The sequence below is a fragment of the Catharus ustulatus genome, chromosome 13, assembly GCF_009819885.2.
Source record: "Catharus ustulatus isolate bCatUst1 chromosome 13, bCatUst1.pri.v2, whole genome shotgun sequence".
In the NCBI taxonomy this organism is placed as follows: domain Eukaryota; kingdom Metazoa; phylum Chordata; class Aves; order Passeriformes; family Turdidae; genus Catharus; species Catharus ustulatus.
The window spans coordinates 12,531,800-12,544,418 of NC_046233.1; the positions used below are offsets into that span (position 1 = coordinate 12,531,800).

At 55.6% G+C, this 12,619-nt stretch overlaps 1 protein-coding gene across 1 annotated transcript in view; it reads right to left on the reverse strand.

Moving 5' to 3' along the window:
* Positions 1-308: 308 nt before the first annotated feature.
* The window catches only part of CELSR3 (cadherin EGF LAG seven-pass G-type receptor 3), a 30,506-nt gene continuing 18,195 nt past the window's right edge, over positions 309-12,619 (reverse strand). The window contains exons 18-35 of the mRNA XM_033071371.1: positions 12,013-12,222; positions 11,372-11,555; positions 10,743-10,892; positions 10,254-10,434; positions 9,803-9,970; positions 9,289-9,415; positions 8,893-9,099; positions 8,610-8,784; positions 7,993-8,105; positions 7,620-7,699; positions 6,877-7,003; positions 6,122-6,235; positions 5,847-5,983; positions 5,661-5,767; positions 4,866-5,039; positions 4,542-4,742; positions 3,285-4,362; positions 309-2,594 (exon numbers count right to left, since the gene is read on the reverse strand). Of these exons, the coding sequence (XP_032927262.1) occupies positions 2,570-2,594; positions 3,285-4,362; positions 4,542-4,742; positions 4,866-5,039; positions 5,661-5,767; positions 5,847-5,983; positions 6,122-6,235; positions 6,877-7,003; positions 7,620-7,699; positions 7,993-8,105; positions 8,610-8,784; positions 8,893-9,099; positions 9,289-9,415; positions 9,803-9,970; positions 10,254-10,434; positions 10,743-10,892; positions 11,372-11,555; positions 12,013-12,222 (3,558 nt within the window). The 3' untranslated portion in view covers positions 309-2,569. The remainder of the gene's footprint in view (positions 2,595-3,284; positions 4,363-4,541; positions 4,743-4,865; positions 5,040-5,660; positions 5,768-5,846; positions 5,984-6,121; positions 6,236-6,876; positions 7,004-7,619; positions 7,700-7,992; positions 8,106-8,609; positions 8,785-8,892; positions 9,100-9,288; positions 9,416-9,802; positions 9,971-10,253; positions 10,435-10,742; positions 10,893-11,371; positions 11,556-12,012; positions 12,223-12,619) is intronic.

Below are 12,619 nucleotides of genomic sequence, written 5' to 3' on the forward strand. Positions count from 1 at the left end.
GACACAAGTCCCATAGCTCACCACAGCCACTGTGGCATTGCAGCCCTGCCAGCCAGGCCTGCAGCCACTGTACACCACCACAGCCAATCCCATCTCTGGGTGAACCAGCCTGGACACAGCCCAGTTCAATCACTTCACCTGAAGTCCCCATCCCCTGATCACCTTGCCCCAGGTCACAGCAACTCCCAGGCAGCCTAGGAACCAGCTGTGAGCTCCTGCCCAAGCCCCCTCCCAACATCACCTTGAGCCCAGGTGCTGCATCCATAGCCTCCACCACGGATCCCCAGCAGAGACTGCACAGAGGCCAGCACCATTTTATAGACTTTTATTTCCAAATCTGGCGCTTCCATGGTACACTTTTACACAGCCAAAAGGGGGGTTGTAGGCATCTCCCCACTCCCTGCCAACAGAATCAGGAGACAGAGAGGAAAAAAAACCTTGACCAAATCCCCCAAAGGAAAAAGTCCAAACTCAAGGAGGATGCTCCCCAGAGCCCAGGTAACAGCACTACAATCAGGGACCAAGCTGCAGACTGGTCTGCAAGAAGCGGATTCCTGCTTCTCCGCTGGCCCAGCTCTGCAGGGATGGCCACCAGCTCTGCAGGGATGGCCACCAGCTCTGCTGCTCTCTTCTTTTTGGCACTTGACACTTGCTCTCCATTTGGCAGCAGCATAATAAAGAGCCCTGTGCCCAACTTGGCAGAAACATGGGCCCTACAGCGCAGCAGGGACAGGATCCCAGGACTCTGGTGCTGGCACTGCACAGCCGGAGAGAAACTTGTAAACGAGCTTGTTTCCAAAGGCAAAGATGGGCAGCATGGAGGTGCCTGGCTGTCCCCAGCATGTGGGGCCAACAGGCTTTCCCTCTGCACACTGGTCCCAAATGGCATGTAAACATGTCAGCAGGCCTTTCTCTCCTCATCCCTGGGAAAAGGATGACAGTGAGCCTGCCTCATCAGGGCTGTGCTGGGGACCCAGGGCACCCCCAGTCACCAGCCCTTCTGTTTCCTCCATACTCTCCCCACTGACTCGGGGAGGCAGCTGAGAGGCCTTGGCCTCCCTAGAGGCATGAGGATGGCAGCACCTGTATACAAGTCAGGCTGGGCTACAGTACAATGCCACGGCAGTGTGGGAGTAAGGCAGCAAAGAGCACATGGTCACGCAGCCCGAGAGCACCATGGGGGTGAAAGGGAACATGCTGGCCCCACTGAGCTGAATGCCCTGGTCTGAGGCTGAGGCAGGCACAGAGGAGTGCCAACTCACAGCACAGCCAGGGGTCAGGCCCCAGGCTGAGCAGAGACACCATCTGGGTAGCCTGAATTTCCAGAGAGGGCAAAGTGCTGTTTATCTCCATCTCCCAAAATTCAGGTCACTCTGAGCTGGGGTCCTCTGCTACTGAGGGGAGAGCAGGTATACACAGAGCCCCCAGGGAACCAGCTAGATACAATTTCTGTGGGCAATGCTGGACCCTGAAACTGGAGCCACATCATGCTCCTGTGGACGTTAGTCCTTTGCAGAGTGAGGACTGGCTCTGGAAAGCCAAGCCTGCTGCTAAGCAGGGCAAGGGTCATCCAGCTCCTTTACCAGATCCACAAACCAACAGAGGTTTGTTCTGTAACATGCAAGTTAAAGAGCACAACACCCAGTGGGTAAAAACACAGTGCTCACTTGCCGAGCCGAGGAAACCAGCACTGACGAGAGTGGGACCATCCTGGCAGAGGACAGGACTGCACAGCAGAGCTTGTCCCCTTCCCAGCAGGTTCCTAGTCCCGAATTTGCTGCCCCATTCACACATGCTCTCGCTGGCACACAGCCCCAGCTCACAGACAGGGGCAGCCCCCAGGGGTGGTCCCACAGCAGGGCAGAGGGAGGCCTGCCTGCAGGGGGCTGAGGGACACCAGGCAGGAAGAGATTTTTGGAGCTGCACAGTGGGAGGGTGGGGGGTAACTGGGCCAGCTGCCCTGCAGTGGGATGGAACAAAGTAGTGCCAGCAAAGCCTTAAGGACTGCCTGGCACTGTTTCTCCAGTCCACTGGGATTGTGGTTCTAATAGCCCCAGGCAAACTGGCAAGGGGCTGTTGGTGAAACAAATGCTCCAGGTCCTGGGAACAGACCATCCGTAAAAATAACCATAGAAATTTCTCATCTCTCTGATTACAAAGATACAAAAGGATAGAAAACCCTCCCTGCCCCTATATTGTAGGCTCCATTTCTGTCCCCCTGCCACTGCCCACCCTTCACACACACACAGGCACACCCCACACACAAACAGCTCGCAGAGAAAGAGCTTGGTCCCAGGGGATCGGAGATGCCACCCTCGCCCAGTACTACCCATCACACCAGACAGGTGACGGAGAGCATGGTGGCAGCTGGGAGCCTGGAGGCTCCTGGCAGTGCGTGGCGTGGGCTGCTGGCCCCTTAGCCCACAGGGCAGGGGAAAGCAGGGTTGGTTCTGGGCCTTTGACATCCATCAGTTCTGGCCCCTGCTCCATGGGGATACCAAACCTCAGCTGGCAGTGCCTGGCGAAGGGCCCTGCTTCTTCCATCTCTCTTGGGAACAGTTTCAGCCCCTCAGGAATGGCCATCGTTTCTCATTCTTCTCAGAGGAAAGAAAAACAGTGTTAAGCCATGGCATCTCTCCTGGGCTCCAGCATCCTTTCCCCACTATGCCAGATGGGGACAGGGCAGAAAACCTCTCCTGTCTCAGGGCAGGAAATGCCTCTGAGTCCCTGAGATTAGGGCAGAGGGAAGGAGGGATGGGGTGGGGTGGACTGGGAGCAGTACTAGCAGGGAGCAGAGCTAGAGGGAAAGAAGTGACATACTGGAACAGGGTGCCTGGGGAGAAACGTGGCTGGGGATGGCAGGGCTTCCCTAGGGCTTGGACTCCCTCCTTTCCAGCCAGCCTGGCCCTTGCACACATCCATTGGGACTTGGAGCCAGCACTGACCAAGGGATCAGCCAGGAGGCCAGCCTAGCTGCACAGAGCATCGTCCTTCAGTACCCACAGGCCACAAGCAAGGGCCATCATCTCCTGGGCAGAGAGGACAGACTCACATACACAAAGGCTTCTGCTTGGGCTGCACTACAAGCATCTGGAGATGTCACACCTGAGGCTTCTCCCAGTCACTATTCAGGACCAGGAGACAGCTGCCACTCACCCAGGGAGCTCACCCTTACACAGCCCTCTCCCTCCAAACTAAACCCCTTTGGGAAGAATCCAGGCAGGTGGAAAATGCACAAGATCAGCTGAACAAGACAAGGCAGAGGAAGGAAGGAACACACTTACTCTGAGTCTGGTGACAGCTCTGAAATGCTGTGGGAGGTGGCAGAGTGAGGTGTTGAGGGACACACTGCAGAGGGCGTTGAGGTCTGCATGGCAGAGGGGGTGGCGGTGGTCTGGGGGCCTGAAGGCGTGCTGGAAGATTGCACCGAGGACAGGATGGAGGAGTTAAAAGAAGCAAGGATGGAAGAAAGGATATCTAACTGTTCAGTGGAAGGATGTTGGCTAGGAATGGCCTCCAGGTTCTCCCTAGAAGGCTGTCTCCTTGACAGCGGTTCTAGGCTTTCCCTAGACAGCTGCCTCCGAGAGAGACTCCCCAGGTTGTCCTGCGAGGGCTGCCTGCTAGGCACTGTGTCTAGTGGCTCTCTGGAATTAGATCTTCTGGACAAAAAGTCCAGCTGCTCCCTTGAAGCTTGTCTAGCTGATGCTAGCAGGTCCCTTGAAGGCTGTTTTCTAGAAAGCAAATCCAATTGCTCTCGAGAAGTATCCCGACTTGGCAACACGTCTATTCGGTCTCTGGATACTTGCCTACTTGGCAATGTGTTTAGCCACTCTCTAGAGACTTCTCTCACTGGCCCACAGTCTAGCTGCTCTCTTGACCCAAATCTGCAGGGTAACGTGTCAAGGCAGTCTCTGGAGCCCTGCCTCCGGGGCAGCGTGTTCCCGTGATCTCTCTGACTGGGCCTAGTAGTGAGTAGATCCAAGTTTTCCCTAGATGCATGTCTGCTTGGGATACTGTCCAGGTGTTCAGTAGATCCATGCCTGCTGGGGATAGTGTCCAGCTCCTCTCTGGACCCATGCAGACTGGGCACAGTTTCCAAGCACTCTCCTGAGTTGTGCCTGCTCAGCTGCTCCCGGGACATCTGTCTCCTCATCAGCATGTCAAGCTGCTCCCGGGACGAGTACCGGCTGGCTGGCTGCGACAGACTGCCAGCCCCAGAGTAGATCCTGCCATAGGAGGCAGCAGGAACAGCCCTGTGACCCAGTGTGGATGTCTTGTACCACGTCAGCTCATTGGTCATCCTGCCAACGGATGGCAAGCCCTGGAGAGTTGGAGGGTACTGGAGGCGGTTCTTCAAAATCCCTGCACCGGACAGAAAGAGAAGTCAAATATTTGCACAACAGCAAGAAGAGCAGGAAAACCAGAGAGATTAGCCACGCCACCCCAAGGGCACGGCCACACAGATCTGATGCTGAGCTTTCAGTGCCATGTCAACCTGAGACAGGCAAGGCCACCCTTGCCTGCTTGCTCCAGATTGTTACCTTTTCTCTGCCGTTGGGTCTGGGTGAGGGAGTTCTCATCCCCACTGGTCAAAGCCAGATCTGGCTGATTATTGTTGGCTGCATCCTTATTGACGTCAAATCCCAGCTTCCGCTCAGAGCCCCACTTCTGCAGGGAGCAGGGGTGAACCTCACACTCGCCCAGAGCTGGCCAATATGACATGAGGTCATTGCCATCCACATCTGATGAAGGACACAGCAAACCAGAGAAGAGGGAGAGAAGATTTCCATGAGCAGCAATTGACACATCAGAAGACATTGAGGTCATTGAGCTCATTGTCTTCCCTGCCAGAACATGGGACTTGCCTTTGGGAGTGGTGTTGGCAGGATTAGTGAGGAGGCGCTCGCTGTGTGCTGCCCGCTTGAGCTGGCGCTGGAAGCGGCCCCGCAGGCGCACGTTCTCCTCACTCTCTGAGGACGGGATGGAGAGGCTGCGCTCCTCATCCAGAGACAGGTCACTATCTGAGTCTGAGTCCTGGTCTGTAGGAACATGGTGTGTCAGGGAGATATTTGGAATGAAGGTAGCAGAAGTTCCTGCTGACAGCACCAGGAAGGTAGAACCACCCCAGGCTGACCAGCTCGTGAGTGCCTTACCCTTTGTTTCCCCTCCCTCAGCAGCAGCCTGTGCCAGCTCCCCTGGCCCTATCCCCAGGTACCTGTGAGAGGAGCCCAGCTCCATCTCGTTGCACCTTCCTGTCAGGAAGCTGCAAATAGCCCTAAGATCCCCTCTGCCTCCTCTTCCAGGCTAAGTAAACCCATGTCCCTTACCCTCTGCCTGCCTGTCCCACACCCCAGCCCCAGCTGGTCTAGCTCCAGTGAGTCAAATGTCTGTGCTGTACTGGAGAGCCCAATGTCCCCGGAGATCCCACAAAACATCAATGCTCCCTCTGTTGCCTCCCCCACTTCTATCCCCTTGGAAACTGGCTATGCCCTTTGCCATCTGTCCAGGAGGAGGCTGTGCTAAATGACAATGGCTGCCTCTCCCTCCTATCCACCATGTGTTTGGAAGTCATAGCTGAACATGGGGTGAAGATGTAACCATACAGCCAGAGCCTGCACCAGGAAGAACTTTCCAAACCCAGGAATAGGGCTGAGGCTTACCTCCCCCAGCATCACGGTGGAACATCGCCATGTCGATGTCCGTGGGGCCGGCGTGAGCCAACAGGCTGTGATCCAGGGTTGAGCCCTGACGTGCTGCCATGTTGTCTCTGAAAGAGAGGAGGCTCAAACTGTCACAGTGGCAGGAGCCTGTGGCTGCTGGCCCCCAGAAGCCTGGCTGCTCCCTACCTGAGGTAAGCTCGCTGGCTGGAGTGGGTGCAGGCAGAGCGCACGCTGCTCACCGAGGACACCGTGGAGGCCCCCAGGGTGATGCGGATGAGCCCGCTCTCCTCAAACAGTGCAGTGTTGTTGTAGGCATTGGGGCCCTGGGGAGGATGGAGAGGGCATGTGCCTTGTTAAGGAGTTGCCATGGCAGCCCAGGGAAAATGGGGCTATCCCTGTCAGCTCCTGCCCCAGACATGCAGCTGGAGCCCAGCACCCTGGGCTGCTCTGCTCTCGCCCACCTGAGTGCTTCTCGTGGTCTCCTCACTCTGCCCCTTCTTGCTGAGGCAAGCCAGCTTCCATGCCTCCCACACCTCCTCATTCAGTACACAGAACAGGACCAGCACTGCCAGGCCCTGCGGGGAGAGATGCCATGAGAGACAGTCCTTAACTGCCAGCTGACCTGCTTGCCCACAGTGCCAGCAGTGGGACAGTCCCTGGCTTGTCCAGAGTCCAGTGTGGCCACCAGACTGGGATGCACCAAAAACCCCCCAATACCAGTAAGAGCTAACACCCACAGTGGTCATGGATGAAGGAGGAATGGGTGGGGTGTCCACCTGTCTGGCAGTGGCCAAGGAGCAAATGGCAGGGTCCCCTGTAGCAACATCAGCCCCAGTGGTGGGAGAAGGTTGGCAGAGTGCTGCCATGGATCATATTTTGGGTGTCTAACACCTCCATCGCATTCTCTTACTCTGCCCTCTCAAGACATGGAGTTGCCTTCCCTCCAGATGGTACCTGCTATCCCTTGGATGTTACCTCTGAACCAAATGCCTTGCAGCCACCTCCTGCTCCGTGTGACTGCTCATCACAGGCAGTGCAGCAAGGAGTGGCAGGAGTCACTCAGTTGCCACAGAGGCGACAGCAGAAGGGACAAGGAGCTCAGTGAGATGTTGGGAGCTCAGCACAGGGCACCCACTCTCCACTGATGGCTGTGGGGACCACAGGGACGCTCTCCTGGGCTGACCCGTGCCCTCCCCAGCAGAGGCCAGGCAGTTACCTGGAGGCTGCAGAGGACAGTGTAGAAGTAGTGGAAAGCCAGGACACTGTTGTTGACAGCCAAGAGGCCAAAGAGCCAGGTAGTGCTAATAACTAGAAGCAGAACAAAGGAGCTCCGTAACGTCATGCTGGAGAGAGAGAGACAGACAGGGACACAGACACACACCGAGAGGTTAGTGCATACTGTTAATCTACAGTCTAGTGCTCACAGAGATCCAGAGGGGAAAGCTCCTGCAGAGCCCAGCACTGCAGGCACACCCCTGCACAGTGGCCCAACTCCCCCTGACTCCCAGGCCTTCCCTTCTGGATCACACATGGCAAACACAGGGGCCCAAATGACACAGGTCATTTCGAGGCACAGAGAGCTCAGCCATGCTCCAGGGTTGGCTCAGGAGGCAGTGGGGAAAGGTCTCAGAAGCATGTAGAAGAGGAAGAAGCAGGTGCTTATAGCTGACAAGGGCTGAGTGCTGAATCCAAGCAGGCACAAGAGGTGGCTGTGAGGGCAGGTGGTGAAAGAGGACCAATGGGAGGTCAGTGTGGAGATGGGGATGTAGGAACAAGAAAAGATAAAGTTTAGGAAGGGTTAATGTGGCTGGCAGGTGTGGGAGAGGAGAGTGGCTGCAAGGCTGACACTGATGCACGGAAGGGCCCTCTGTGATGGTAGAAGGAGGAAGATGGTCACTGAAAATGCTAGAAACCACTAGTTGCCAGAGCTCTGCTGGGAGTTTGACCACTAATACTCACAGAACCGATTTCTTCTTGGTCTCCTTTTGGCCTGGGGAACAGGACATCTTGGCCACAAGCAGGAACATGACCCCATTCATCTGAAAGTGTTGGCACTGATTAGAAGCTGTGCCAAGGGGTGCCTCTGACCTGACCTCCCCAGTGCAGACTCCAGGTTTGCCAGGCCCTGCAAACATCCCCTCCTTTCCCCTTCATGCCCAAGCTGTGGCCTCCCCCAGGTTTGTCTAGAGTGAGGAGGGACAAAAAGAGGGCCTCTAACTGAGGGAGAGGGACACAGAAAATGGGACAGGCAGTGGGCAGCCAAGGAGGGGTGAGTGCCCATGGTGCAGAGAAGGGAGGCAGGAGAGGGTTGTGAAACAGGACAGGGTTTTACCACAATGACGACAGTAATGGGGCCTGCAAAGCTCCAAACCAGCTTATCATGAATGGAAATCCAGCAGAAGTCGGGGTTCCCATAGCCCTCAGGATCGAGGCCAACAGCCAGCCCTGCAGGAGGAAGGGAGAGGTCAGGTCCAGACCCAGCAGCCTTGGACTTGTCAAAACCGTGTCAATTCCATGCCAGCACTGTCAGCATGAAGGGGCTTTCTCTCTGCTCCTTGCCCTGTGCATAGGCTTCCCTACCACAGGGGGAAGGAGTCAGGACTGTGAGACTCAGCAACAGGGACTTTATTTCTTTCTCCTCAAGTGTCCCTGACACAGCCAAGTCCAGGAGGCATTCACTGCCAGCAACAGGTCACCCAAGCATGCAGGCATGGGAAACCAAGAGTTAACTAGAAGACCTGAGGACATGTGCTGAGAAATTCCTTCTCCTTAGGAGGCAAGATGATATCCCTTGATAGGTGGTCCCCTGACCACCACAGCACTGCTCACCATGGCAAGCCCACCCTCAGCCCTCCACTGAGGTTGAGCTGGGCAACACGAGGTGGTCAGGAGATTTCTGAGAAGCAGCCTGGCTGTTTTGGGCATGGCTGTAGCAGAGGCAGCTCTTACCAGTGATGATGGCAGGCACTCCCCAGCCGATGGCGTAGTAGAAGCGCATGGCCCCAAAGTTGACGTTGCGGGCTTCGGTCTGCATGCGGTAGATGTGCAGGCCCTGGACGAAGAGCCAGGCAAAGGTGGAGAGGAAGAAGCAGTGGAGGAGGATGGCAATCACAGTGCAGAGAAACTGAGGAGACAAAAGTGACTTAGAGATGGTCCCACCGTGCCAACACTAATGGCATTTATCCACACCTCACCCTCACACCCATGGGTGAGCTTGTTCAAGCCCACAGACCTGGTTCTCAGTGCGGTTGATACCCAGGAGAAAGAGCAGCTCAGAGAAGAAGAGGGTGACTGATATGTTGGAGTGGATGCCACGTGTGTTGGACTTGAGGCCTTTGAGGCAGGTCAGAAAGGAGAAGGTCAGCAGCAGAGACACCAAGGAGAGAGACACCAAGGAATAGGTGACAATTGCCAATGTCTCCAGATCACCTTCCAGTTGCTGAAGCAGCAGAGAACCAAAGGCAAATTGTAGTGTTAGGGGCAAACACAGGAAGCTTGCAGAACTCTCAAACTGTATTTGTGTCCCACAAGGAATTTTCTACCTGTGCCCAGGACATTTTCTGACTGTACTGGGACCCAGCTGCTAACAGTCCCCACCACCACCCACAGCCCCAGAGGCTGAGGTTACCTCTCGGTGTGAGCTGTCCATCAAAACCCCAAAGGTGCCAAACTGGGAACACTGGCAGTGGACATGGGTGGTGTTTCGGTACACGAGCTCGCAGTCCCTGGCTGTCCAGAAGCCAGAGGGGTTGGTCCTGCAGCCACCAAAAAGCAGAGTGCACTTAGGAGAGAAGACACACAAATGTGTGTGGGGGGCAGGAACCACAGAGAAGAGGGGGTGACTCACAAGGTTCTTCTGCCAGCAGATACAACTGCACTCCTAAAGCTGAAATACTGGAGCCAGAGTGCGGATGTGTCACTGAGGGAAATGGGTCAGTGGTGGACTTGGCAGTGCTGGGTTAATGGTTGAACTCAATGATTTTAAAGGTCTTTTCCAAATGAAATAATTTTATGACCCTACTGTGCCCTCACAAAGAAACAAATCCCATGAGTGTGGGTGGATATTTGCTCAGGGAAACTTGGGGAATGAGGAGGTGTGGGGAAGCAGCTCAAAGAGACTGGCCCAGTCATGCTCAACTCACGGGTTGGAGTGGTTCCACTGGACACAGAGAGGTTTGCTCCTGTTGGCTGTCTCCAGCAGGTAAAATTCCAGCACAAGAGGGGTGTCCAGGGGTCCTTGTAGAAATGTGTGATTGCTGAACACAGACACACTCACAATGGGGGAGTTCATCACAGGATTCTTGGGGAGCCTGCAAGGAGCAATAGAGCATTACCATCACTATCACTGTGTGTGGCAGCTGCAGACCCCCACAGACTTCTCAGGTATTCTGCTGACGTCTCAGAAGGAAGAACTCTGCCCAGTTTACGTCTGGAGGCTGGGAAATGAGGCACAGAGCAGCACCAAGGCTGGGAATCAAACCCTGGCCATTGCAGACAGACTTGGCAACTGCCAGAGGAACAGAACAGAGTCCAGCCAGCCCCTCTCCACTGGTGCTTGTGGGGGTAAAGGGGACAAAGGGGAGGAGGATGTACCTGACACTGCGGCGATCCACTTGGTAGCGTGCAGGCAGCAGCCCCCCAAGGGTGCGGTACATGATGAGGATGACCACAGTCAGAGCAGGCTCGGGCTCCTGCAGTGCCTGCCTCGGTGAGGAGCTCTCCACAGTGTAGTTCCCTTCACCCCCAGCCAGCGTGGGCACTGCTGTGGGGACAGCTGGGGCACACAATGGGGTGGTGAGCTCGAACTCATACACACACACACAAACACAAACACACACATGCAAGCGCATGCTGCTCTGAAAACAATTTGCAAGGTCATCAGGAGCCTTTGGATGTGGTGAAATGTAAAGCTCAGGCTCTCAGGGTTGGCTCTGGGACCTCTGACAGAGCCATGTTTTAGTAGGATATATGCAAACTAAATGGTTTCCAAAGGTTCATTCCAACCCAAACCTTTTTATGATTCTCCATAATAGCCAGCTATACCCACCCATGTTGTTTCTTGAGTGATGCTCACATGCTCACCTTCAGCTTTTAGAGGGCTCAGCACTGACAGGGGCAGCACAACGTGGGTGTGGGGGTCCCAGGCGGGCTGGCCCCGGAAGAGGCTGCTGTGGTAGCGAGGGTAGCGCCGGCGGATGTGGGAGTGGTTCTCCATGCGATCGATGCTCAGCACTGCAGAGGAGCAAGGCAGAGAAAGTCAGCTCTAGGATGGACACCTGGACAGCAACTGTGCTCCAGGGCACCCCAGGATTCAAATCCCTGGCAAAGGGATCAGACCAGCCACAGGTTGGGCTGGGATCATGACCCCTATTTGGGCATGACACAAAATCTCATTATCCACAGTGCTCCTTCCCAGCCTAGAACATTGCTCTGCCATAGTGCAGACTACTCCTGCCACCAAGGCCAGCTGCTTTTTCACTAGAGACTGGAAAGTAACTGGGAGCAGGCAGCACGCTCCTGGCTCTGCTAGCTCTTGGAGGTCAGCTAATCCAGGCAGGGATGGGACCAGAACATCTCTCACAAATGCCTCCTGACGTTTGAGAGAGGCATCAAGGACATTACCAGCACACTCCCTGAGATGCAGCGAGATGAGAAGGGATGAGGTGTGATGGAAGAGTGTCTCTGCACCACCCCAGCCAGCTCCTACTCACTGATGTTGGGGGTCACGACACCCACGGGGTTGAGGTAGGTGAGTTTCATGTTGCTGGCCAACGTGCCCGAGTAGTCCCGCAGCTGCTCCATGAGGCTGGCGCTGCCGTGCTCCCCGTGTGGCAGCATGGCCCAGTGCTCCCGGTTCTCAGGCGCCAGCACAGAGCTGCCCGCTCGCAGCAGGTTCTGAACAGGACACACGTCAGGACAGAGGGTGAGCACGGCCTTTGGGCCTCTCCTGACCATCCCCAGACTGCAGCACAGTGCTCTCTGCACAAGGGCTCCGGGACGAGAGGTACATTCTACTGTCGTGGGCCCCCATCCTCAATTCTCATCAACCAGTGCCCTACAGAGACATCTTTCCTGCAGCCTTGCCATGAGGGACTGCCAGCAGCAGTAAGACCTCCCTTTGCCTTCCCAGGCTGAGCAAACCCAGCTCTCTGCCTTTCCTCAACCACTCTTTGCTCCTGCCCTGACAACACAGGTCTTGCTTCCCACACTGCAGGTGTGGACTGAGGAGCCCAGTGTGGACTGAGGAGCCCAGTGCACAGGGTCCCACCACATCCTCAATCCCCTCAGAAACACAGGGTGGCTGCTAAGAGAAGCACAACAGAAGCCACTGTAATGTGGGGGAAGGACTCACCTCGTTGAAGTGGGCATCCTGCGTAGCTGTCAGGCCAAAGCCGCGCTGCTGGCTCTCGAAGGCCATGAGGCGGGACAGCAGGCGGAAAGCAATGTGCACGTCATTGCCAAAGTAGTGCTCCATGTGGTCTGTCACAGCCCTCAGCCGGTGTGCCAGCTTCTTGGCTTCAATTGTGTTGAGCTCAGTCTTGTTCCTCTCCAAGCCCTCTAGCTGTCAGTGGGGAGAGAAGAAAGGGTTAAACAATTCAGCAGGTTCCCCACCAGGAAACTGGGATGCTGCAGGCCCTGCTGGACAGAGATATTATTTTTGAAGCCACGGTAGATGCCATGGACACTCACAGCGGTGGTGACTAGAACAGGGAGAACATCTGGCAGATAACCAGCCTCCAGCACACCAGGGTCTGCACTGGCCTGGCTAGACCAGTGCCATATATGACAGAGACCAAGGAGGTGAAAGGACAGGGCCCTGGCAATACTTCCCTGGAAACTCTCCTGACTTCAGTTTCAATTCAGCCTACATGACATGTAAGTGTTGAATAACTTGCCTGGATATTTCAAAGGAATTTGCCCCTGACAAAATTGGGGGGCAACACAGGTCTCATGGAGCA